The sequence below is a fragment of the Macaca fascicularis genome, chromosome 6 (genome assembly GCF_037993035.2).
Source record: "Macaca fascicularis isolate 582-1 chromosome 6, T2T-MFA8v1.1".
In the NCBI taxonomy this organism is placed as follows: domain Eukaryota; kingdom Metazoa; phylum Chordata; class Mammalia; order Primates; family Cercopithecidae; genus Macaca; species Macaca fascicularis.
Genome location: NC_088380.1, coordinates 76,362,332 through 76,386,395, shown reverse-complemented (window position 1 = coordinate 76,386,395; position 24,064 = coordinate 76,362,332). Strand labels below are relative to the sequence as shown.

Genomic DNA, 24,064 nt, shown 5'->3' with positions numbered 1-24,064 from the left:
CAGCATCAAAAAGTGAACACAATTGAACATCATCGCCCCTACCCTTCTTTTTTGCACCCCGCTCCCAGAAGCCTGGTCTAGCTGCACCCCAGGACCCCTCCCTTGCTGTTGCTCGTCCTCAGTGTCCAGCCTGTCCCTGGAGGACTGCCTATTGACTCATCAAAGGTCAAGGTCTTAAAGATAGGATCAAATGAAACTGCCATGCTGAAAAGCCCATCCCTACAGCCCTGCAAACTGAAGCCCAAAGTGAGGCTTCCGTGAATCACTGTGCCCAACAGCAGGGACACTGGTGGTCAGACACAGGAGCTGTGTGAGCTCCTCAGAGGACCTCTTCATGCCACCCCTACCCTGTCTATGAGTAGGCTGTTGGCATAGGGGCCACAGTCCTGGCGTGGTGTCTGCTGCCCCAAATGGGATATCTTTGTTTTGTTCAAGATGAAAATGCCTTTATTATTGATTTACTTTTTTTATGATAAAACGTATGCTCATGGTAAAAAATAAAACAATAGTACATTAAAAGTGAAAAGAGAATGTTTGTTAATTTTAAGATTTTGACATACTTCTTCAAGGCATTTTTTGATAGAGATGGCTAGCTAGATAAAATCAGGTCTGCACTATAAATAAACACACACACACAAACTTACATATATATTTTGTTTTTACTTAAAATACATAGCAAATATCTTTTCGTGATCATTAGTAGGTCTCCACATCACCTATGCATGGTTCACTATATGGATATATCATTATTTATTTAACCAAACCTCTATTATTAAATACAAAAATTTTTCACAGTTTGACTGTGATAAAAAATATGGTGATATGCATCCATACACGTGTTTTGTGCACCTGCCTGCCTATTTTTTCAGTTTAAATTCTCAGTAGTATAATTGCTAAGTCAAAGCTTATTTTTAAAGCTTTCGGTGGATGTTGCCAAATTCACCTTAAAGGGATTAAACCAATGTGGACACTGCCTGTGACAAGCCTCCCATGACCACATCCTTACTGGGAATGATCTATTTGTAAAATACGCAATCAGAATACATTAAACGGCCCTGGGCTGCTCCCCTTCCTCAAGGTTCCGTTGCCCCAGCATTTCCTCAGGTGCATGAATTCTTACTCTGCTCTTGTAGGTCTGGGAAGGGGGAGAATCGCCCTGGCACAGACAGCCGGTGTCCTGAGGAGTCTGGAGCAGGAGGAGCCCTTTGACCTCTCTCAGAAGCACCGGGCCAAGGTGCCCATGTTCCAGTCAGACGGGGAGAGTGCCCAGGGCAGCCACTGCCATGAGGAGGAAGAGGAGGATAACTGCTACGAGGTGGAACCCTACAGCCCTGGCCTGGCACCCCAGAGCCAGCAGCTCTGCACACCCGAGGATCTGTCCACCAAGCCGGAGCATGCACCGGAGGTGCTGGAGGAAACCTGCAAGGAGGAGAAGGAGGATGCATCCAAGGAAGAATGGGAGGAGAGCAGCAAGGGCGACCTTGGGGCAGAGGGTGGCCAGGAGAGAGACTATGCAGGCAGAGATGAGTGTCTCAGCCTCAGGGCTTTTCAGAGTACCCGGCGGGGTCCCTCTTTTTCTGATTACTTATACTTCAAGCACAGAGATGAGAGTTTGAAAGAATTACTGGAGAGGAAAATGGAAAAACAAGCAGTGCTTTTAGGTATCTAAGTGGACAGTTTTAAAATTACATTTGGAAAATGAGAACGAGGCAGTTCAAATATAGCTTTCTGCATGAACTGTCATTTTCTGGAGACTGGCAAATAGTACCAATCTCTACAAATGGCTTAGACTAAATAAGCAGGGATGTAGGTAATGGAAAGCCTTCTCAGGTCATTCACGGGGCCCTTGATACCCTTCACACATGTGCAGGGTCTTCTTCAGTGGCGTTTGATGCATCGCCAGTATAATAAACTGTGAGTATTCTTCTAGATATCTAATCGTAAGCTGATGCTGAGGTGCTTTTAGAAATTCTACTTTCCTCTGATTTATATGCAATACATGGTAAATTTCTAATTGCAAAAATATGGTGCTTGAGGTGTCACCTTATTAATAACTAGGTGAATCCGTGAAGGTTATAATATTTTCCAGATAGATGAAAATATTAGTAGTTGTATATATTAAAATAGCCTTTATTCTATAACCAAACATGTCAGAAATGGCACAGGAGGATGAAATGCTGAAGAGAATGCTCTCGAGTAGTTGCTGCAGATATAAGGTAAAATTTCAGGAGAAGAATAATTTTGACTAAGGGAAACTGGTGACCTAGAATACTTAGATTTTCTTGTTCTATGTTGGCTGTCTTCATCAGATTGAGCATTTGGAGCATTTTTTTTTCAGATGATCTGATGATGTTCAGGGTCCTGGTTCCTCAGACAAACCCCCACTTCTGAAGCAGAGCTCCCTCCTGGAGACCATTGCTGTCTTGCTCTGAGGCCTCATGCCGCATAAGACAGAGGCAGGGGCCGGGCGCAGTGGCTCACGCCTGTAATCCCAGCACTTTGGGAGGCCGAGGCAGGCAGATCACTTGAGGTCAGGAGTTTGAGACCAACCTGGCCAACGTGGTGAAACCCCATCTCTACTAAAAATACAAAATTTAGTCAGGCGTGATGGCGGATGCCTGTAGTTCCAGCTACTCAGGAGGTTGAGGCAGGAGAATCGCTTGAACCCAGGAGGTGGAGGTTGCAGTGAGCTGAGATCATGCCACCGCACTACAGCCTGGGTGACAGAGTGAGTCTCTGCCTCAAAAAAAAAAAAAAAAAAAAAAAAAAAAAAGGACAGATGCAGGAAGAGTTGTCACCAGTGACCAGGGGGTTTCTCCTCAGAGCTAGAGCTGGGGGGTGACCTCAGAGAATTCTCCCAGAAATCTAACCTCTGACTTATTTGGGTTACTAGAATAGTTGACAGCTAATCATAAGTAAAGAAAACTCTGGACTATGTTCTCAGTGCTGGCTGTACATTGGAATCATCTGGGGTGACCTTTGAAAAAAAGACACCAAACCAAGGCCTCACCCATTAAGATTCTGATTTAATTGATCTGGAGTGGAGCCCCAGGACTGGAATTTTCCAGATTGCTCCAGGCAATTCTTATGTGCAATTTCCGAGATTGAGAAGATTGAGGGGACTAAAATAGAACTCACCATTTCTGTGGCTTCCAGGACACTTCCCAGAGACTTCATAAGTATTTCTGTTCCTAGCCTCAGACTCTTTAAGGTTGAGAACAGGAGACCTCACAATCATACTGCTGACTTAGGCCTTCTTACCTGTCTGTAAGAGCCATATGAGTGGACACACACTCTCTCTATATAGGCACACACTTTTGACATTATACTAGAAGATGATGCCTGTGATGTTTATGGTCACTTACTATGTTGAAAAATGCATGGCTGGCCTATGGTGACCCATTATCTCTTCCCAGACTCTTGAACCATGATGCCAGTGAGTGGAAATGACTCTACTGGGTGGGATGGGCCCAGCAGGTCGGCCTTACTTAGGCACTGGCACTGAGAAAAGCAATACTGACCGGGTGTCATGTACGTGTGACTGCCCATAGCAATAACCCTCTGGTACTGTGTCTGTTTATGTAAAAACCTCTTGTTTGGTAGTTTTGACTCTTATTTGTAGAGCTAGGTACTGGTTATTATTGTGCTTCATCCTATCCCAGACTTCCCAATACATTCCTTTAGAAGACATGTCCATCTCCAACTGTTGGAGGCTGGCCTTTTCTGTAGGCCAAGGTTTGCTTCATTAGCCCCACCTGGTTGTCATCACTCACCTGTGTGTTGTGTCCATCTCTGACCCATTTCCCCTGCCATCTTGCCTAAAGCTTCTCCTGTCAGACTCCCCACCACCATGAAGTGCTAAGAGTACTGTGTCCTGAGGTAAGGGCACCTGCAACGGAGATGGTGAAGAGAAGACTGTGGGTTTTTGTGGTTACAAGCACAACTCTGGGTCAAAAACCCATTCCAAGTCCTCAGAGGGGCAAGTCTCTTCCACTCATTATTAATATAGCTCATCAGTGCCTCTGATGAAATTGCCCAGGAGGCTGGCAGACTGGCCTGGGAGGCTTCTAGCTCTTAGGGTTCAGTTACACATTTATTCACACTGTGGCCATGTGTTGAGGACCTACTACGTGCTGTGTTTGACCACATGTCCTGCAGAATGCCATTTGGTTCTGAGTATGCCTGGCTGGAATGGGAACCAGGAAATTCTAGAGTAACAGGCTCTATTCCTTTCCAACCAAAACAAACCACATGGGAATGTTTGAGGGACCAGTTAATGTTGAGATGGAGAGAGTATGGTCTAGAATGGTGGTTTTCAGATTGTGTTTTGAGGAGCCGGAGGTCATCTTTAGGCCTCTGAAGAGTGGTAGGAAGAGGAGAAACTCTCAACTCCCACACCCACCTCACTCCAAGCAGCTCAAGTTCCATCTGATTTATATGTTAGCATTCTAAATAAAATTTTATTTGGAGGGAGTAAAAAGGTCTAGGAGAAATAAAAACAATTTGTTATGGAGTGTATTCCAGTGCCTGTTTTCAGTTGTTGACTCTGGGCATAAGACACTTAATTAGATCTAACCTAATGGTTAATACAGAATTAACCTTCTGAGCACCAAGGCTAAAACCTTGGTTTTGTATGCTGTTGAGTGACCAACATCCTGGTTTGCCTAGGATGATCCTGGTTTAGACCTGTTGTCCCAGGATAATTATTCAAGTGCCACCTTAATTCTCAAAAGTATTCCAGTATAGGTGAGAAATTACATGAACACCTTATGCATGAGCACAGAGTTAAGGGAAGGGTTGGCCAACCTTGCCTAATGAGCTGATGAACCAGAAGGCAAGCCTTGAAGGAGAGTCCATGTGGGCCATCTCAGAGAACTAAGGGATGAAGCCTTCCAAGATTACCAGCATTCCAAAACCAGAATATCACATTGTAAGACTCGGAAAATAGGTCACTACCAAATGCTTTCCAGCCTTTTGACCACTGTCACTTTGAACCAATCAATGGACCAGCCAAGTGGCATATTTTTCTTTTATTCTTTTTATTCTTTCCTATGATTAACCCTCATGTTGCCTTTCAATTCCTCTTTCTCTCTCTTTTTAAAAATTTGACTCCCCATTGGCCATGAGACTAAGGCTGACCTTTCATGAACCCACGAGAGTAACTGGTATATTTGTATATGAGTAGTTGCATGAGAAAGCTCAATGTGCATACTGTATTTATTAAGCCCTGAAGGCATTTAATAAAATATTAACATGGTGTTTTGAATTATGATCTTTGTCTGCTTTGCTGGAACAAAATATAACAGAGCTAACATTTGAAATCCTTCTCATATTTGGACAACATTACATCAAATGTTGATTTTGTACAGAACCCTAGCTTGCTATTTAAAAACTAAAACTCTAAGTATATAGCAGCCCAAGTTGTGAATATTGCTTTCTGCTTCACTGAAAAAGCAGTTTACCTGAAAAGAACATGTAACCTATATTTTGTTAATTTAAGCAAATAAAGACATGTTGAAAAAACTGAGTTAATTATTTGCAGATACCTGAAATTTTGCAAGGTAGCTGCCATTGTCAACATATCACTCCTGCCATTATACCCTTGGCCAGGGTGGTTCCCAGTGCTTGGCTCCTCAGCCCCAGGAATACAAGTGTGTTTGATTCTCCCTCCCTCAGGGCTTCAGAAAGAGATGAATGAATTCCAATCCATCTGCAGGAAGGTGACATCTTCCTCATCCTGTTGCCCTTTCCTATTCAGAAAAAAATTATTCTGGAAGGATGTCACAGGCAAGTGGGAGGTGAAGGCAGGATTGTCTCATTCTGCCTCACACTCTTTGTAAAATGAAGTTCAACAAAAAGGCAGTAGATGCTATAAGCAAAAGCTCAAATTCTGCTCCCAGGTGGCCTGTGTTCAAAGTGTTCAAAGCCCAGCTTTCCCACTTCCAATCTTTGGGACCTGAGACCAGTTCATGAACCACTTGTGCCTCATTTCCTTATCTGTAAGATGGGACTAGGAACTCTACCTTTTTCACTGGGTTGTTGAAATGACTTAAAACATGCAAGACACTTGGAATGTGCTGGGCTCATGGTGATGCTCTGTTAAGAATTAGGCACTGCAAGGCTGGGCACGGTGGCTCACGCCTGTAATCCCCGCACTCTGGGAGGCCTAGGTGGGCAGATCACAAGGTCAAGAGATCGAGGCCAGCCTGGCCAACATGGTGAAACCTTGTCTCTACTAAAAATACAAAAATTAGCTGGGCGTGGTGGTGCGTGCCTGTAGTCCCAACTACTCGGAAGGCTGAGGCAGGAGAATTGCTTGAACCTGGGAGGCGGAGGTTGCAGTGAGCTGAGATCGCACCACTGCACTCCAGCCTGGCAACAGAGCAAGACTCCATCTAAAAAAAAAAAAAAAAAAAAAAAAAAAAAATTAGGCACTGCGATTGTCAACAATGTGGCCAGAAGACTGAGCACTCAGCTTCCCATCCTCAACAGAAACCTCACAAAGTTGTGTCAGCACAGGGGACTGTCCATTCCTGGGGAGCTTCCCTTTAAAACAGCAAAACTGCAGCACATATTGAACACTGTGATAGGCCAAGCACTGTGCCAGGTGGTTTACATACTCGCAAACATTATCCCTATTTTACTAAGAAGGAAATGGAAGTCCAGGAGAGTGAAATAACTTGCCCCAAATTACCTAGTTGGCAACTTACTCCTTTGTCTGTAGCAGGTAAAGCATATAGCCTATAGCATGTTGGGTTCTCCGGAAGCAGATGCTGAGACAAATTTGGATGGAAGCTACTTATCAAGGATGAATACCAGTAGGAAGAGGGAAGAGGAAAGAAAGGTTGAGCAGAGGGAGAAAGCAACCTGCAGTGCAGCCCTAACAAAGCCTCAGCTACTGTGGTGGGGCAAATGTTGCCCATCAGAGTTATGCCAATTTGAACAGAAATGTCCATTCCTCTACACCCCTGCCTGGTTCAGTCACCAGATGTGGGCTTCCCCAGAAAAGGTGTGACTCTCTGCAGCTGGGCCAGACCCTGAGGGAGCTGGCAGCTGGAGGCTGTCTGCCAACTGCACTCTCATAACTCGGATGCAAGTACTTCCTTGAAGAGAGACTGCTCATCTCTGCCTCACCCCAGTCCACTTATTAATGCACATTCATGAAGCATCTCCTGCAGGTTCCAGTGGGCTTCTCTTCCTGATTGAATTAGAAGAGAAGGTGAGCACAAATTTCAGCCCCTACAGCTGCAATGAGTCTAGGGACCAAAAGTGATACTCATTTTCTCTTTCTCCTTTACCCAGTCTAGACTCTCCTCACCATCAGATACCACCTCTGGCAGTCTTGGTGGCTTTCCTAGTGATTTCATCCAGGTTCTCATCTGCAAGAGGTCTGAGCCCTTGTCACCATGCTACTATGGACTGAATGTTTGTGTCCCTCCAAAATTCATATTTTGAAACCATAATCCCCAATGTGATGGTGTTTGGAGATAGGGTCTTTGGGAGGCAATTAGGTTTGGATTAAGTTATGTATGGGGCCCTCATGATGTGATTAGTGCCCTTAGAGGAAGAGGAGGAGACTAGGCCTTCTCTCTCTCTCCCATGTGAGAAGGTAGCAATGCAGCTGTCTGCAAACCAGGAACAAAGCCCTTACCAGACATTGATTCTGCCTGCACCTTGATCTGCACTTCCCAACCTCCAGAACTGTGAGAAATAGATGTTTTTTCTTTTAGCCGCAGAATGAGGTTGCTGTGCCTGTTCATTTAACATCACAAGTAGGCCAGGAAGTACCAAATGAGCCTAAGTAGGTCGTTAGGTTCCACACTATACTTCCTGGCCCACTCTGTAACAACAGCCCTACTTCCTCCTGATGATCAGGTCAATCACCTCTGCCAAGATGGTGACTCCTCTCCTTGTCTTCTGCACCCTGGAGGCAAGGAACAAAAGTGTCTGCAGCTGTAGCTTACAATTTAATGATACTCTTGCTATGTTCCAAGGTGAAAGTGTACCATCTTTGAGGATGGAAGTTTCTAACCTTGCAGAGCCCAGAGTTATGTGATAAGAAGTACAACACCCCCCCACCGCCCCGGGCAACCCGCCAATCACCCCAGAGTGTTATTGGGATTGATGGCAAGTGGGACCACTCCCACTTCCACTCCTGGTCCCTGGACCTATGCAGTCTTTCTATTGGTACTTAGCACCATATAAAAGTATTTGATTCAATTATATACCAGAGGGTGGCACCCCATCCTTCCAGAGTATTTCCTCCAAGAAGCACCGTAGGGAGCTAGCCACTTCTGGGTGGTGCATATTTGATATGATCAGTAGATCCTGTGGCCAGGGCTCATTTCTAAACCTCAGTTACTATAAGCTGAAGGTCATGGCTTGATGCGATGTTATATAGGATTCTGTGCCAACATAGCAAGCATTCCATAACCCCATCCCTTGCATAGTAGTGCTGGCTAAGTTCCCACGAGCAGGAAAGCAAACATATACTCAGAGTGTGTGTCTATGCCTGTAATAAGGAACCACTGGCCCCTCAGGATGAAACGAGCTCATTGGAGACAACATCTTACCAAGTGACTGACTGGTTTTCTTGAGCAACAGTGTCATATTAGAAGCCCATCACCAGTCCTCATGGCTGGCATGTTGGATATTTAGCAGTGGTAGCAGCTAGATCAACCTTTGTAAATGCAGTTCTTGCTGCTGGACCTGTGTGTAATCTCTACCAGTGTGGCTACTTTGTTCATGTGTTCTTTGCTCCAGCACTGGGGTGGCTAAAGTCAACTGGTGAGGTCATTTTTGTCTGCTGGGTTATTTAATGTCTATTCCATGGTAGATGCTATCTAATGATGTGTATTAACATGTGATATAAAGATTTTCCTACTTTGTGTTCACTCTCATATGTCTATCCACATACTCTACCCTAGACTGAGAATAATAGTGAATGCCTACTTTAAGTAAGATGGTGAAGAATTGCCTTTCTGAGGAAGTGAAATTTAATTTGAGAACTGAAGTAGAGAAGAAACAGGCCAGGGAAAGAGGGAAGAGCATTCCAGATGGAGCAGACGGCAGATGCAAAGGTCCTGTGAGATACGTATATGTGTGTGTGTGTATATATATATACGTGTGTGTTTGTGTGTGTATGTGTATATATATATATATAGTGGCCGGTTTAACAATTCATTGTATTAAGCATTTTGGCAAATAATTTTGTTTCTTCTTCTAGGAAACTGGTATCAACCTTGTGTCAACTGAGGGGATAGATAAGGTAAAATCTATTCATCATCTTCGACCTGCACAGACTGTTGCTGTGTCATTTATCATTGCTGAAGGATAGCTTCCCTTCCAACCTGCGGCAAGTCTAGTGAAGAAAACAGTTTCACTTGGAATGGCAGGTTACCCAACTCAGGACAATATTTAAAATTCTCAGCAGTGGTTTTCCAAGAGTGTCTACATACAGGATTGAGTCGATTACCTCTTTTCACCCCTTAAGACAGTGTGGTAGAGCACAGCAGGACAGGGTGAGTGCTGCAAGGTGAGGCTAACATAGAAAGCCATTGAGAAAGGAGGTGAAATAATGAGATTCAGTTTTTTTGAAAGTTCATTCTGACTATAGTGTATAGGGTTGGAAGAAAGCCAGGATGATGCTGGAACACCATCAAAAGGCAGTTTCCATAATCTCTGAGAGATAATACTGGCCTAGATTAAGGAGGTAGCAAATAATTTAGAAATGAATGGTTCAAAATCTGGCGTGGAGGTCCAATGGACTTGTTATACTGAAGGTAAATTGTAATAAGATGCATATTTTTCTAAGTTCAAAATAAAATGCCACTTGATATAAAGTCCATCTCCTCACAATGACTGAAGGGATCAATTAGATTTTGATGCTGTCATAAAAACCATGCTTTTCATTTAGTTGGCAGGAGGGCATATTTACTGAGTAATGTATGTAAAACTAAGTCCATCTGGTTTCTCTCAGTTTTGCCTACATTACAACTGGTGAAGAAGTAAATAGTCCAGACTGAGGAAGGCAATGAGGCTTCTCAGATGCAGATTCTGGGAAGAAATGACAGAATAACAATGCCAAATGAACACGGAGTTGGAAGATCAGAAAAGTAACAGAAAGGCTAGAATTTCAAGACCATCATGTGAGGCTGCAGAGTCCTTTTCATCTCCATAGACCTTGAGGACATCTTTGATGCAGCCAATAAAATAATACACCCATGAACATGAACTTGCACAAAGAGTTAACCATCTCTATTGTTTTTATTCACTAAATGGAGTCCAAACACATTTCCATTTTTAAAATGCAGCTCTCAAAGGATGACAGTCCAGTTATCTGGAAAATTTTATCTAGTGATCATCTTAGTTAGCAATGGTGTAGAAAAAAATGAGATATTGTCACATTTTAAGTCCCAAAGTTAACTGGCCCATGGCACCACTGATAGCACCTTAAGAAGAAACAAGAAAACAAAAACATGTGGAAGGAATTTGTTCCTGCCCTTAAGGAACACACTGTTCTTAGCTGGCCTGCTGAAGCTGGCAGGAACATGGCTAATGATTTCTGAAATCTCCTTTCTCCAAATCTCCAAGGCCTTAAAGCTAAAAATCTCTGTCCTGTGAAAACCCAGGTGTGAACACAGCCTGGTTCCCTGAAGCTCTGTAGCATTTCTTTTTCTTTTTTTCTTTTTTCTTTCTTTTTTTTTTTTTTGAACATCAGAGCTGAGCCAAGAGTAACTTCCATTCCCGTTAAAAACTCACTCTGCAAGTGGAGGAAGACATGCTCATTTGATAGCTGGGGAGTGACCCTTATGGGGTCCCTGGGGACCCAGTATCAGTGGCGCTCACTGTTTCCTCTTCCCTGGATGCAACAATATATTAAGGGAGAAAACAAAAAAAGAGGAGGTTGGCTCTTTTCATGATTTTCCTTTTTAATTTTTGTTGAAAATGGAACAGTGTTCTCTTGATCCTTCAAACAAATGGAGGGGAAGTGGAAGCCCAAAAGGTTCTCTTACGTTCCCCAGAGAGGGTGGCTGTGTTTGTAGTGTGATGTGGGAAAGTCCTTGTGTATCTACTGCATTGTCATGGGGTACCAATGTGATTTGCAGTAGGAAGTGTGGGATGAATAGAATTTTTATGTAAGAGAAAGTGATGGAGCCACATTCTTTGAATCAAAGATCTCCATTTGCCCTTCATCTCTAAGACGTGCTTCCCCTGATGCCACCCCTTATCTTTATTAGCCGATGAGAAAAAAACCTAAGAGTGCTCTCTGAGCCTGACCCAAACAACGAGTCCAAGCAGAACTCCTTGCTACTCAGAATGCACTTGGGCAATGAAAGTGAGAGAGGGAGGGTACTTGGCAGGACATGCCAGAGGTCACACAGGCAATGTGAAGGGGAGGCGGAGGGCTGTTACAATTTCTGGCATCATACCTAAAGAATCATTTTAAATGGACATTTGAAATACACCGTGTGACTCTTTTCACAGAGTGGATCTTAATAAACAAATGGTCTTTGGAGGAAAATGGATAGATATATTAAGAGACATCAAAAAGGATTACAAAGATAGTGCTTTCAGTTTAGAAATTCATCATATTAAGCATGCTGGCAAATGGTTTTGTTTCTTCTTCTAGAATGTAGCAGTAAAGAAACTGGTCTCTCCTGTGTCAAATGAGGCAAGATCTATTCATCATTCTGGACTTGCAGAAACAATTGCTGTGTCATTTATCATTGCTGAAGGACAGCTTCCCTTCCAAACTGTGGCAAGTCTAGCGAAGAAAACAGCTTCACTTGGAGTGGCGAGTTATTCAAGTCAGAATAATATTTCAAATCTTCAGCAGTGGTTTTACAAGACTGTATACATACGGCATGGAGTCAATTGCCTCTTCTCCCTCCTTAAAAACCAATTGAAAATAAAAGAAATATAAAATCCCCAGTAACGGCAAAGTCCTTACAGAAAAAAAAAAAACAGCAAAAATCAAAGCAAAGTTATGCAGAGCCTCAGAAAGTGATAATTACAACGTTAGCCTCCCCAAGGACATTCAAAAAACATTCGTCAGGTATACTGATGCATCTCTCTGAAGCACACTGTTAACAGGGTCTAATCCCCTTAGAAGTCACTCTAAGCCCCTCTCTGAAGACACAGGTGATTTTGTGGATTTCAAATGGCTTTATTTCCAAAAGCTCCATATGCCTCCATGCTATTAATCTCCTTACCTTCCTGCAGGGATAGTTTACTTTTGATCTCAGGTTTATCTACTCAAACGCTTTGCCTTATTCAGACTGTTAGCTCTCTGAGCAAAGGGCCTGGCTACTACTACACCATCTTCAGCAAGGTTTTAAATATACTTGTGATTGGATACAGCCGCTATCTCTTCTTCTCTTTAGAATTCCATCAGACCAAGATTGATACATGAATTTATCAGGAGAAGCCTTCAAGAGGGCCTCTACAAAATGCCTCTGTTTTAAAAGATGCATTTTTCACTATGGTTAATTAAAACTCTTTGAGGAAGAGAGGAGCTTCCAGAATGATAATATAACGATGCCTTTTCCACTATGGTTAATTAAAACTAATTAAAACTCTTCCAGAATGATAATGTAACAATGCCAGTGAAACTTCTCCCCCAGGGAGACATCTATTAAACAGGTAGAAGACAATCATTCAAAAATCTCTGGTGATTGGCCAAAGGGCTTACAACAGTTTAAGGAATATTTATTCAACAAATCTACAGAAACTCTGTAGTATCAATGAGAGGCCATGGCAATCAAGCTAGGATCTTCACCCTTCCACCTCCCCAGCTTCCAGATGGCTTATCCAGTGGGCCTGGCAGCCAGGTGGCAACTCCCACCTCCCCAGCCTATACAGACAGATCTCTCCTGGGTGGGTATCCAGGCAACAGTTCCCCCCACCCTCAGCTGCTGCTCAGTGGGGAGGAGCTGAGTGGAGAAGCTGATGAGGAGTGTAGTCCCTCTTTCCTCGCATTTCTGTGTTTTGGTGGAGCTGTTCTAGTGGGCTCGGCTGTGCACTGTGGAAGACCTACACTGAAAGAGGTAGCAGAGCATGGCGGTGATGGTTGTACAACATTGTGAATACAATTAATCCGTTCATAGGTTTTACAACATCATCTTTATTATTGTAGAAATACAGGCTGGGTGCGGTGGCTCACGCCTGTAATCCTAGCACTTTGGGAGGCCAAGGCGGGCAGATGGCCTGAGCTCAGGAGTTCGGGACCAGCCTGAGCAACATGGTGAAACCCCTTCTCTACCAAAAATACCAAAAAAAAAATTTAGCCGGGCGTGGCTGTGTTCTCCTGTAGTCCCAGCTACTCGGGAGGCTGAGGCAGGAGAATTGCTTGAACCTGGGAGGCCAAGGTTGCAATGAGCCAAGATCGCGCACTGCACTCCAGTCTGTGTGACAGAGCAAGATGCGGTCTCCAAAGAAAAAAAGAAAAAAGAAATATATACATAAAATAAAATTTATCATTTTAAGTATATAATTCAATGCAGTAAGTATATTCTTAATGTTGTGCACTCACCCCCACTATTTATTACCAGAAAATTTTCATTATCCCAAACAGAAACTCTGCACCCATTAAACAATAATTCCTACTATCTCTTTTCCCCAGCCCCTGGTAATCTCTATTCTACTTTCTGACTCTGAATTTGACTACTCAGGTACTCTATATAAGTGGAATTACACAGTATGTGTCCTTTATGTTAGGTTTATTTTACTAGCATAATGTTTTCAAAGTTCATGCATGTTATAGCACATGTCAGAATTTCCTTCATTTTTAAGGTTGAATAATATTTCATTATATATATTCATACTACATTTTGTTTATCCATTTATCCATCAGTGAATGTTTGGGTTGTTTCTACCTTTTGGCTGTTGTGAATAATGCTCCTATGAACATTGGGGTACAAATATTTGTTTGAGTCTCAGTTTTCAGTTCTTTCCATTTTGATTTTCAGTGTATACTGTCTTGATTCATTTTCTGCTGCTATGAAAGAATACCACAGACTGAGTAATTTATAAATAATACAAGTTTGCTTGGCTTATGGTTCTGGAGACTGGGAAGTCCAAGATTGAGGGACTAGCATCTGGTGAGGGCTTTGTTGCTGCATCATACCATGGCAGAAGGCATCACACCATGGCAGAAGGCATCACATGGGTGAGAGAGAGAAAGGGGCCAAACTCATCCTTTTATCAGGAACTCACTCCCAAGATAATGGCATTAATCCATGTATGAGGGCAGAGTCTTCAGGACCTGACCACCTATTAAAGGTTCCACCTCTGAGCAATGTTGCAGTGGGGATTAAGATTCCAACCCATGAACTTTGAGGCACACCTTCACACCATAGCACATACCTAGAAGTGGAATTGCTGGGTCATGTGGTAATATTCTATGTTTAACTTTTTGTGGTACTGCCAAACTGTTTTCTACAGACATTGCACCGTTTTAAATTCCCTCCAGCAATGCACAAAGGTTCCATTATCCCCACATCCTCATTCAACACTTGTTATTTTTCATGTTTTAATAATAGCCATCCCAATGGGTGTGAAGTGTATCTCACTGTGGTCATAATTTTTTTTTTTTTTTTTTTTTGAGACGGAGTCTCGCTCTGTCGCCCAGGCTGGAGTGCAGTGGCCGGATCTCAGCTCACTGCAAGCTCCGCCTCCCGGGTTTACGCCATTCTCCTGCCTCAGCCTCCCGAGTAGCTGGGACTACAGGCGCCCGCCACCTCGCCGGGCTAGTTTTTTGTATTTTTTAGTAGAGACGGGGTTTCACCGTGTTAGCCAGGATGGTCTCGATCTCCTGCCCTCGTGATCCGCCCGTCTTGGCCTCCCAAAGTGCTGGGATTACAGGCTTGAGCCACCGCACCCGGCTGGTCATAATTTTTTAATTAAAGCACTTGAATTCCTTTATATATTCAGCTGTTAATGCTGGGATCCATATTTACTTTCATAATCTCCCTTCTTTTCACATGAATATAAAAATAGAAAATAAAAGATGAACTGTACCTGTTCCTTGTAAATAGAAACTGGATGCCCAGTGAATTATATGGGGTTTATTCGTACAGCTGTGCTGTTGTTCTGTACTTCTTATTCTTCAAACAACAAGGAGCCTATCTGGGTTTCGAATAGAAGCTTTGTCTTAGTCCATTTTGTGTTGCTATAAAGGAATATCTGAGGCTAGGTAATTTACAAAGAAAAGAGGTTTATTTGGCTCATGGTTCTGCAGGTTGTTCAAGAAGCATGGTGCCAGCATCTGCTCTAGTGAAGGTCATAAGCTGCTTCCACTCACGGTGGAAGGTGAAGGGGAGCCAGCATGTGCAGACACCCCATGGCAAGAGAGGAGGCAAGAGAGAAAGGAGGTGCAGACTCTTTTCAATAACCAGCTCTCTCAGGAACTAACAGAGGGAGAATTCACACCTCTCTGCCCAGGGCGGGTGGGCACTAGTCCATTCATGAGGGAGCCCAACCTCTGCCATGGCCCAAACACCTACCATTAGGCCCTACCTCCAACATTGGGAATCAATTTCAACATGAGAATTTAAGGGAAAGAACATCCAAACTATATGAAGTCTTTATTCCAGTTAGGGCATTTTCTTCTGCTTTACCATTCCATTTTCTGTTTCCACCCTGCATCCTATTTTCCCTTTATCCTGAGTTGCAAGGTGACCTAATAGCGAACTGTGCCCTTGGTTGACCTCCATAAAATTTGCATCACAAATATTGTGGGTTAATCTTTCCTAGGACTTGTCTGTGAATAGTAGACAAGCACTGCATCCCCTTTGTGGGGGTGGAGGTGGCGATGTGCAGGCACAGGGAAGTAGCGGAACACGTATCCAACCAGGATTCAAGTTCCTGGGTCTACCCCTTTGTCGAAGTTTGCACATTTTAAACTGTAAAAGCTTCAGAAAGCAAGCAAGCAAAAACCCCAAAAAACCTCTATGGGGCTTTTGTTTGTTTAGAGAGAAAGAACCAATGTGGCTAAGTACTCACATGAGGCATTTAGTGATAAAAGCCTATACTTAGCCACTGAAGATACGCTATAGTCATCATATGCAAAGCCTTGATACTTTGTCTGAAAGTTAAAAATTTGTCTGTAGTATTTGCCGACCAAGACTTTTCCCTTTGAAATCAAAACAAGAGGACCCACAGCTTCATTTACTCATTCAATGAATGTTCACTGGGCACCTGCTACATGACAGGCACTGTGCTGGGGAGGCTCTGGAGACCCCAGAATAAGCATTACAGATGCAGTCACTGTCCTAAATGAACTTAACAGTTTTGTGAGGCCATTATCAGTCCGTCAATCTGACTACCCTAATAAGCAACAATACATAAGCTATACAGAAAGCTCCCAAATTATAAGCAGAATGATTAAATTCCTTTCAAGGCAATGATCTAGAATTCTACTTATGTAAATTAGGTGTAATATTAACATCTATTACAATTATTACTTAAATTCATACCATAGGTTGAGGTTGTCAATCTAGACACCTCTCCCCTACCCCAACTTTTAAATGTCTTCCCTGGCAGCAGAAATTCCTTTTCTGATGCTTTCCATGGTAACACTGGAGAAGGACTTGAGTGCTAAGTATTCTAAGAACCATGAAACATGATTCCTGACCACAAGCAGTTTATTTCAATTCATGTAAGCAATAAAGTATAACATTTCTCTTGGCATAAGGTACATGGTTTAAGAAGGAATTTTAAAAGTCAGGTCTTACATTTATATTCAACTTTAAAATGTCCAAATCCCTCACACCTTTAGCTTTGATCCTTAGGGAGCTCATAAAAGCCCATTGACTTGTACAGTTATTTGTATGAAGACACAGAATGATTTATTTGAGACCTCATCCCCTGGGCCTTCACCCCCCGGCAAGCTTATGGAGAGTCAACACTAGAATACATGTTTCTCAATAGCAGCCGCAGATCTTTCCATCCTACCATGTTCAAACTTGCATTCCAGAAAGAATCACATTTCCCCTTAAATTACTCCTGGCCACCGTGGGCCCAGGAAACAGCAGAGCTGAAGGGTTCTAGTGAAAGAACCTGGCTTTGACTTCAAGACAGACTCCTTGTGAATCCTGGCTCTGCCACCTGTTAGCTGTGGAACCAGGGTTATGTGCACTTTACTTACTCTTTTTGAGCCAGTTACCTCCCCTACAATAATTCAGGGTGGTGGTGACAAGCACAGGCTGTGGACTAGGGAATACCTGGGCTCTGGTCCTGGCTCTGTCTTACACTAGCTGTGTAGCCCTGGGGAAATTATTCCTTCCATCTAAGCTTCAGTTTCTTCATCTGAAAAATTGGGACTCATATAGTATGAACCTCATAGAATTGTGAGACGTAAATGGGATAATGCCTGTAAATACCTGAAGAAAAATAAGCACCCAATACATGTTAGCTCTTATTACACCTACTCCAGTGACTACACAGGCATGTGCCTAGTGTGGGGCCTGACACACAGCTGACCCACAAACCATCACGTCAGTTTCCCTCCTCTGTGTCCCTAGGCTGACCAAACACAAATGTGAGATCATTAATATTACTCCAGGTGTGATGGCATAATGTTAGGGAGAATTCTTTTACATCTGTCTTCTCATTTTACTCTATTCCCCAAGATTCCCCATACAAGCAGATCACTCTTGCTAGTGACAGACACACACACCTCTCCCCACCACGTAACCCAATCAGCTGCAGGGAGACAGATTCTTGGCCTAAGCAGACTAGCATTTGCATTCTCTTCCTGTGAACTCCATCAGAGGGCATCTGGAGGGAAAGTACCTCTCCAGCTGTGACAGACAGTCAAGAAGAATGACAGAACCAGGTGCACTTACTGACATTTCTAACACCGGCCCCAAATGACAGCACATTCATGCCGACTTATGAGAAACTCTTGGATTTATGTTGCTTCCAGCACATTTAGCAGGGATAGCTTCTAACTTTTAGAGGAAGAACAAATCTAACAAGCAGGGCTCAAAGACTTTTAAGGTTTTTATTACACAAGACAAACACTTGGATTTTACTCCAGGCCTGTAGTGTGGCATAGAGAGTGGTGTTTTTAAAACTACAGGTCATGACCCATTAGTAGATTGTAAAATTAAGTGAGTTGATTCCAGCATTTTTACAAAATGGAATAGACTAGAATAGGAACTATCAGAAAGTATTATGCATAATAAGGCTAAGTGCTTTTGGTGAGGCTTTTTTAAAAGATATACGTAGATGGGTGGATGGTTGGATGGATTATATTGTCAATGTGTTTCATACTGTTAGCCATGGTCAAAATAGACTGGAAGTCACTGAAACACTAGATGTACATAAAAACATATGTGCATTTTATCAAAACAAAGAAAACCACTCTGGATTAAAGAAGTACATGAAGATAGTGGAAAACTCACATCATTCAGCCAATGCCCTCTAATCGTAATAGTATAATTTTACTTCATCACAAAAAAAATTGTGTCTATATGTGAGAGAAAAATGAAAAGATAGAGGGAGTTCACCCAAGAATGTATTCCTATCCTCAGTGACCTCAGGGCAGTTTCTCCCCTGCAACTGGAGCTGTGTCGTTGAGGGAGAAAAACCAACTGATTGGATTTAGCTCTCCTGAGTCCCAGCTGGTGGGGACAATTGATCTTCAACTTCTGAAGGGTGAAGACCAAGTCTTTCATTTCTTTTTGGCCCTCACACTATGTTTTATCACATTAGGTGTTTGAGAACTTTTTATTGACCTAAGAGTCTATGTAGGACACAGTAATGGACTTGTTGAAATAGTTCTGTTTTACTGTTTTTAATAACACACTCATAAAGTTTTTAGCTATTTTCTCTGAGTTTACATAAAGTGCTCCTTGTCTGATGAGTACAGTAGGGGCTCCAGGCAGCTTACAGTAGGTAGAGGTTCCAGTACTTGAGTGAGAACTAGGGGTAGGTAGATGATGCATAAAAGATCAGGCAACTCCTGTAGATACTGAGTGAGAAGCCTGGATATCAGCAATTCCAATTCTACAGATTTGTTCTGTGTTTTTATATGTATGTGCACAAAAAGGTGATCGTACACATAGGTACCTTGAAGCATGCTTTTAAACACTAAAATAATCTAAATGTCCATCCATAGGGGATTGTCTAAATAAATTGTTGTACCTACCTCCATACAGTGGAATACTATATAGTTGTGAAAAAGAATAAGGAAGCTCTTTAGGTACTGATATGGGACAGTTTCTAATAGGATTAAAAATAAAATGGTTATATTTTTAAAAAATAATAACTGTGACTCTACAGTATCATCGCAGCTTCAGAAGCTCTCATATGGCCAGCTGAGGACCTCCTTGAAACTGCATCCCAGCTCAACTTCTACCTTTGCCCAAACCTATTTCTTTCTCTTCTGTTCCACAGGTCCGGAGGCATAAAGAATCACCCCAAAACTTAGTTGCTTAGGGAATCACCCCAAAACTTAATTGCTTAAGGAATCACCCCAAAACTTAGTTGCTTAAAACAACAATACGCATTAAAATCTCATGCGTCAGGAATTGGGGAGTGGCTTATCTGTGTTGATCCGGCGTGTGGTCTCTAATGAGGTTGTGGTCAAGGTGTCAGCTGGGTCTGTTTCCCCCACCCCAGGCAGAAACTGGTGGGAAGTGCCCTTAGTTAAGCTGACTGTGCTTATCATGCCTGAGGGATGGATGGGTAGTGAGAACACCAATGAAGCTGCAACTAAGCCATTTTGGAAAAGGAGCATGCCTTCAGTTCTAACAGCCTGCAGAGGAGGAAATTCTGTTACCCAGATCAATCTCCCCTCTGGCCATGGCTTCAGTCTGCTTTCTTTTATTGTGTCTACCGTGGGCATGGAGAACATGTGCTCATCTTTATTTCCCCATTATCCTTTTTAGACTTAGTCGGTGATGAACTCCTTTCTCTAATAAGGTTAAATTATCTCATTCCTATTATATCTCTTTTCCTCATTCTTTTCATTCTTTTCATTATTTTTTCTACTTGCATGGGTAAAACTGGAAATATAGCCTGGAAATCTGAATTGTACTCCCTTTAAATAATTTTTGTATATTATATTATTGGAGTCGGAGTGTGTGTCCTGTCCTCCTCACAAACACCTTTTTCACAGTTCTCTGCATCTTTTTCAGCACAACTTAATCATCAGTGGAGTAAACTAATCTAATTGTGAGGAGGTGGGTTGAGGATTCTTGCCTCTCTATAGCCATTAGACCACATCTCCTTCAACCTTGAAGCTACCCCAAAATAAATACAAAATCTAACTGAATCTGCCTTAATTAAGCCCCCTAGTCCCTTCTCCCAACAACATTGTCAACCCTGAGATCATCCAAATAGATGTTTAGGAGTGGCTGCTGGTCTTGGCATACTGCATGATAAGCCAAACCTTTGACTTTCCAGCGTCTACTCATTAAGGGGAACAGCCCCTGATAAGATTCTAGAGCTCTTCATTTTTACTTTGCTTCAGGTTAAGAGAATGGAGGGTGTTTCTTTTTAGGGGATTAGTTGTTCTTATTGGTCTGCCCAGTGCTTTTAACACAGGTGTCATACCTCAGAGAGTTACTTACATAAAAGAGAAAGCTCTCATCTCCCAGCTCCACTTATGGCAAAATGGCCTTTCTTTAGTCCTGCCTTTTCTACTGTCTTCTTGTGCTGTTCTCGAATTCCTGGACCACGGATCTGGCCTCCCTCATTTTGACTCTTAGATACACTCTCTTAAATGTTGTTTCACCTTCAGCTTCCTTTATGTCTAAGTACCCCCAGAAAGTGACCTTACCTAGTAAATGCCAGAGCCTGGGATCCACTCCATGGCTGCTTGCTTGGCCATTGTCAGATCTTATGACTTCATTAAAGGCAGTTGAAAGGAAAGGAAAATTGGATCATGAGCAAGTTTCACATTTCCAGATTAGCTGTCTCGAAAAATAAAAGGGCATCCCGATGACAGATTCCAGAACAATCTCCTCATGGGAATCACCATTTATCTTAGCAGCTGTGGTTTCTCAAGAGTGACCAAAGTCCAAGCCTTTCTGGGGTTGATGACACCTGTGTATGACATTTAGGACTTCTTTTGTTCCCTGCCTCAGTCTCAAATACAGTGCCTAAAGGTCAGAAGGCTTTACAAAATAATCTCCCAGTTCAACTGTAATTCTAATTTGCTGGGCAGGGGAGAGCTCCAGGATAGCATGAGAAAACTCACTAACAGGAATATTTCTCAAGGAATCTTGCTTTTCCTATTACCATGTTACTCCCTTAATCTCATTCTTCCAACCCCTATTATCACCTCTTAGGATTTTGTCTTTGAATTAATGATTCTAAGAATTACTTTTACTCTTCCAACATCTATATGCCCACTAATTTTCCAGGTGGAAGATGTGTTTTGTGGAGCTTATCCATAGTGAGAATAAGGAGATGACACAGTCAATTCAGAACTGTGTCACCTGTTTGACAATATCTGAAAAGGAGAGCCCAGCCTAAGCCTGCTACCACCCATCTATGTGCTCACATGGGAACAAGTGATAAAGTCAAGAGAAATTTACATCTGTCTCTATTCTAGATAGGAAATTTAAGAACTAGGCACCATTTTTTTATCCTTCTTGTTGAAGATTCTGTCTTTAAAAGAAGACAGTTGTGAGATGTGAGTGGTAGCTACATGGCTGGCATACCATGGCTTAGGATAAGTTCCTGGCAAAGATTGAGAGCCACTTACGAAGGCTTGAAGGAATTAATTTAAAAAGAAAAATAAATGGAAACCCTAAAATCATAAGGAAGAAGAAAAAGTCTAAGGAAAACTATAAAGATATGAAACAAAGATGCAACAGAATATTGAGTGCTGGGTGGTCAGCATCCATATGGGAGAGATTATTAATGTTATTGAGGGGACAATTAACAATTTTCAAGACGAAATAGTGGGAAAGTTTCAGGGATAATATTTGTGATTCCCAATGGCTATACAATAAGCCCCAAATGTGATTGATTGATTGCTAAAGTAATTTAATAGGTTAATATGAGGCAAATGCTTTTGTTGATACTCCTTTCTAAAAGATTTGGGGCCACAAGGCAATAGAATTTTAGTGGTATTGTTAAAATGGCACAGATATTGCCAGTATTCTGGGACTTCTACCACTTGGATACTGTGGGAAGTCTCATCCTGCTGAAAGCAGAACATCTCATAAATTTCTAATATCCTTTGCTAATAACATCTTTTCTCAGGAGCAGCTGGATCAATAAAGGAAATACGGCCAACTCTTAACTCTGAGCAAAAAGGTAGAACTTATTAGTAAAGTGGAAATGAGGTGAACCTTGGGAGATAGTAGCTACAGTGGATATCGGTTGTTCTTCAGCATTCTATCATGTATTCACCCCACTACAGGTAATTGCACCCAATTTCCTCTGGGGGCATTACCTCCTCCCCATTGCATGTAGCCTTATTGGACATGCAAATCAGAATTCCCTAGCCTCCCCTAGCCAAGAGCTAGGCATCTGACCTATGCTGGGCCAATCAGACTCACCATCTCTCTTAAGATTTTTAATCTGAAGTATATGAAAGGTCTTCAAAATGTTCATGGAAATGCATATTATGAAAAAAAATTCAGTGAATTTCAATTTTGTGTACCAAAATAAATTTGTACTAACTTGTTATAACATATCTGAATAGGGTCTGGTCTGAGTCATTTGAAGGATAAGACTTCAATTTGAAAAGAAGACATATCAGAGCAACATGAAATCTGCTAAAAATGAAGAAAGAACAAACATCAAATTTATGATGAAGCTTGGGTGGCAGAATGGTGAAATCATCGATGCTTTACAAAAAGTTTAAGGGCTCAATGTTTCAAAGAAATCAGCAGTTTACAGATGGATAGCTCGTTTTAAGAAGGGATGGGACAGTGTTGAAGATGAAACCAGCAGCAGCAGACCATCCACAACAATTTGCAAAAAAAAAAAAAAAAAAAAAAATCTTGTTCTTCCCATAATTGAAGAGGGCCAACAATTAAGTGCCCTAATTGAAGAGGGCTGACAATTAATAGCTGAAATAATGGCCAACACCACAAACATCTCAATTGGTTCAGCTTATACATGTGACTGAAGAATTAAAATTGAGCAAACTTTCCATTCAATGAGTGCCAAAACTGTTGTGCACAAATCAGCTGAAACAAGAGCAGAGCTCTCAATGGAAATTTTAAACAAGTGGGATCAAGATCCTGAAGCATTTCTTTGATGAACTGTAACAGAAAATGAAACGTGGCTTTACCAGTACAATCCTGAAGACAAAGCACAATCAGAGCAATGGCTACCAAGAGTGGACCAGTCAAGAACAAAGGTCATGGAAACAGTGTTTTGGGATGCTCAACTCACTTAGCTTGTTGACTTTCTGGAGAGCCATATAACAACAGCATCTGCTTACTATGAGAGTGTTCAAGAAAGCCAAAGCTTTAGCAGAAAATAAAAATAAAAATAAAAATAAAATAAAATAAAAAAAAACCACACCTGGGAAAGCTTCACTGGAGAGTCCTTCTTTACCACAATAATGCTCCTGCTCATTCATCTCATCAAACATGGGCAATTTTGTGAAAGTTTTGATGGAAAATCTTTAGGCATCCACCTTACAGTCCTGATTTGGCTCTTTCTGACTTCTCTTTGTTTCCTTACCTTTAAAAAAAAAATTAAAGGGCACTCATTTTTGTTCAGTTAAAAATATAAATTAGACTTCATTGACATGGTCAAATTTCCAGGGCCCTCAGTTCTTTAGGGATGGACTAAATGGCTAGTATCATGGCTTACAAAAGTGTCTTGACCTTCTTGGAGCTTATGTTGAGACATAAAGTTTATATTTTTTAATTTTTATCTTTTAATTTTATTTTTCCACAAACTTTTGAAATCCTCTTTTATTAGCACCAGGACAGATTAATTCCTGCTGAATAAACTCCTGGAACCACCCTGATTCTGACTGTTGTATAGCCTGATTCTGACCATCAGCTTTAAGCTTCTTGATAATCCTCCCAACAAATTCCTTTTTTGTTTGCTGTAGCCATAGCCTGTTTCTGCTGCTACT

General features: G+C 42.0%; 1 protein-coding gene across 4 annotated transcripts in view; it reads left to right on the top strand.

Annotated features, from left to right (window-relative positions):
• The window catches only part of ZNF366 (zinc finger protein 366), an 85,956-nt gene extending 62,120 nt beyond the window's left edge, over positions 1 to 23,836 (top strand). For 2 of the 4 annotated variants that reach the window (XM_005557123.5, XM_073993607.1), the window contains one exon: positions 1,134 to 5,257. In XM_005557123.5, the coding sequence (XP_005557180.3) occupies positions 1,134 to 1,669 (536 nt within the window). In that variant the 3' untranslated portion in view covers positions 1,670 to 5,257. Of the gene's footprint in view, positions 1 to 1,133; positions 5,258 to 8,927; positions 9,081 to 9,226; positions 9,269 to 11,632; positions 13,615 to 22,669 lie in introns of those variants that run through there. The other 2 variants (XR_006698740.2, XR_006698741.2) reach the window with 2 other exon arrangements.
• Positions 23,837 to 24,064: the final 228 nt, after the last annotated feature.